The sequence below is a fragment of the Gigantopelta aegis genome, chromosome 11 (assembly GCF_016097555.1).
Source record: "Gigantopelta aegis isolate Gae_Host chromosome 11, Gae_host_genome, whole genome shotgun sequence".
Taxonomy (NCBI): domain Eukaryota; kingdom Metazoa; phylum Mollusca; class Gastropoda; order Neomphalida; family Peltospiridae; genus Gigantopelta; species Gigantopelta aegis.
Genome location: NC_054709.1, coordinates 14,119,931 through 14,122,152, shown reverse-complemented (window position 1 = coordinate 14,122,152; position 2,222 = coordinate 14,119,931). Strand labels below are relative to the sequence as shown.

The following is a 2,222-nucleotide window of genomic DNA, read 5'->3' as shown; positions in this document are numbered from 1 at the left end:
GTACAAGTCAGTTACCGCATAAACTTACTCGTGGTCTCTAGTGGTGTCATTAAACAAAACATACTTTTACTGGTGGTATACATGGTTTAATTTGCACACTATCGATGTTTTTATTGACAGCAAATAGACACTCGTGCAAATAAAAACATCGACATTGTCCAAAATAAACAATGCATACCATGATTAAGTTGATTAACTCTCATTTGCACTTTTAATCCAGGAAATTATCAGATATTAATTTTGATTATTATTTGTTTTTAGCTATATTCGATTCTTCATTTTTCTTCTTTTATTTAGAACAAGCACTTCCAAAGACGAGTCGACATACAGCAACAATTTAGACAAAGGCGTGTATTAGTATCCCACCTGGCCAGAAATCACCAAGATGTGTGCAGTACTCAAGTCAGCAGTCATCTTAAATGCGATGTTTATAGTCTGCGTTCTGTGTAACAAACCAATAGCAGAAACAACCAAAGGCCAAGTTGCGGGATTTAAAAAAGATGTCGATGGCCAAGACGTGTACCTGTCTATGGGTATTCCGTACGCGAAACCTCCTACAGCGATGCGGAGGTTCAAGCCTCCGGAATCACCCGACACCTGGAAGGCGACTGGAGTCCTGAACGCAACCCACGCGAAACCTTCCTGTCCTCAAAAAAAGGAAATGGTTAAGATGGCATTGGGGTCGGGCTTTGCGATCGAGGAAATTAGCGAAGATTGCCTGTATTTGAATGTGTACACTCCAACAAAGAAACAGCCTATGAAGTCCGATTCTTTGGCCGTTATTTTCTTCCTGCACGGCGGAGGTTTCCAGATGGGATCAGGAACCCTCTGGGACTATTCCATCTTAGCCAGATACGCCAACGTGGTGGTTGTTTCCATCAACTACCGTCTCGGAGTTCTGGGTTTCCTAGCAACGGAAGACTCGGCGGCGTCAGGCAACTGGGGACTTCTGGACCAGAGAATGGCGCTGCAGTGGACACAAGACAACATAGAAAACTTCGGAGGAGACAAAACTCGGGTGACGCTCTTGGGACATGCGGCCGGAGCTTATAGCGTCGGACTGCATATTATGAGTCCAATGTCTCGTGGGCTGTTTAAGCGAGCGATATCTCAAGCGGGTACTATAAAATCGCCGGCGCTGCTCAACACGAACACTCTGAGGAGAGTGAAGCCTCTCGCCATGATGGTCAAATGTCTGCCTAGAGGGACAGCTTTTGATTCAAAGAAGGTCGTGGCTTGTCTGAGAAAGGTTCCATTCTCGGAACTTCTCAAACACGACGCCCACACTTCCGGCAAGTTCACGGCGACTGTCGACGGGCACTTCCTGCCTGCTGATCCCATCGAACTACTCAGACAAGGCAACTATGTCCCAGTGGACTACATTATGGGCGGAAACAGCGACGAAGGGTCAAGCGTTGCCGCCAAAATTCCTAACTTTTACAAAGGTGATGGACTCAACAAGACGGATTTCGAAAAATATATAAGCAATGCTGTTCCGTATGCACTTACCAAGCCGATACCGGACGCCGCTAAAAGTGCGCTAAGGGCAGTAATCTCTGCAAAATATTTCCCAAGGGAGGTAACTCCAAGTGCGTTTCGAAAAGCCTACTTGTCTGCTTTAGGGGAGGTGATACTAAGCATGATGATGAAGAACGCGCACTATTACTCTAATAAAGGAACTGTTTTCCTGTACAAGTTCACGCACAGGCCATCGAACGCTCGTTTCCCTAAGTACGTGGGGGCGGGCCACACCGAGGAACTTCAGTTCATCTTCGGTTATATTTTGAAGAACGGAACAAACGATGAGAAGAGGCTGTCAGCGGATTGGATGAAAACCTGGGGAGACTTTGCCAGGACAGGGTAAGCGGGTTTCTTCTCTTTCTGAAGATAAGATAATATTAATTGATTGGTTGGTTGATTGATTGATTAAATGAATGAATGAATGAATGAATGAATGAATGAATGAATGGTTGGTTGGTTGGTTGGTTGGTTGGTTGATTGATTGATTGATTGATTGATGTCAGACGACGTGGGGTGAGTGAGTGAGTGAGTGAGTGAGTGAGTGAGTGAGTGAGTGGTTGGTTGGTTGGTTTGTATCAAACAAACAAACACTTATTACTTCATTGGTCATATTACATGACATGATGAACAAAATATTTGTCAGACATAGAAAAACTATTAATAATGTAACACCCGAGGGATATGGTAGTTTCCTGCAACAT

General features: G+C 44.5%; 1 protein-coding gene across 1 annotated transcript; it reads left to right on the top strand.

Annotated features, from left to right (window-relative positions):
- The first annotated feature begins 359 nt into the window (after positions 1-359).
- Positions 360-1,864, top strand: LOC121385033 (carboxylesterase 5A-like). Its single transcript, XM_041515569.1, has one exon. The coding sequence runs from the start codon at positions 386-388 to the stop codon at positions 1,862-1,864; it is 1,479 nt and encodes a 492-aa protein (XP_041371503.1). The 5' UTR covers positions 360-385.
- Positions 1,865-2,222: the final 358 nt, after the last annotated feature.

Excerpts from the sequence above, each read along its gene's own strand:
- LOC121385033 (XM_041515569.1), top strand. The coding sequence starts at position 386 with ATGTGTGCAGTACTCAAGTCAGCAGTCATCTTAAATGCGATGTTTATA.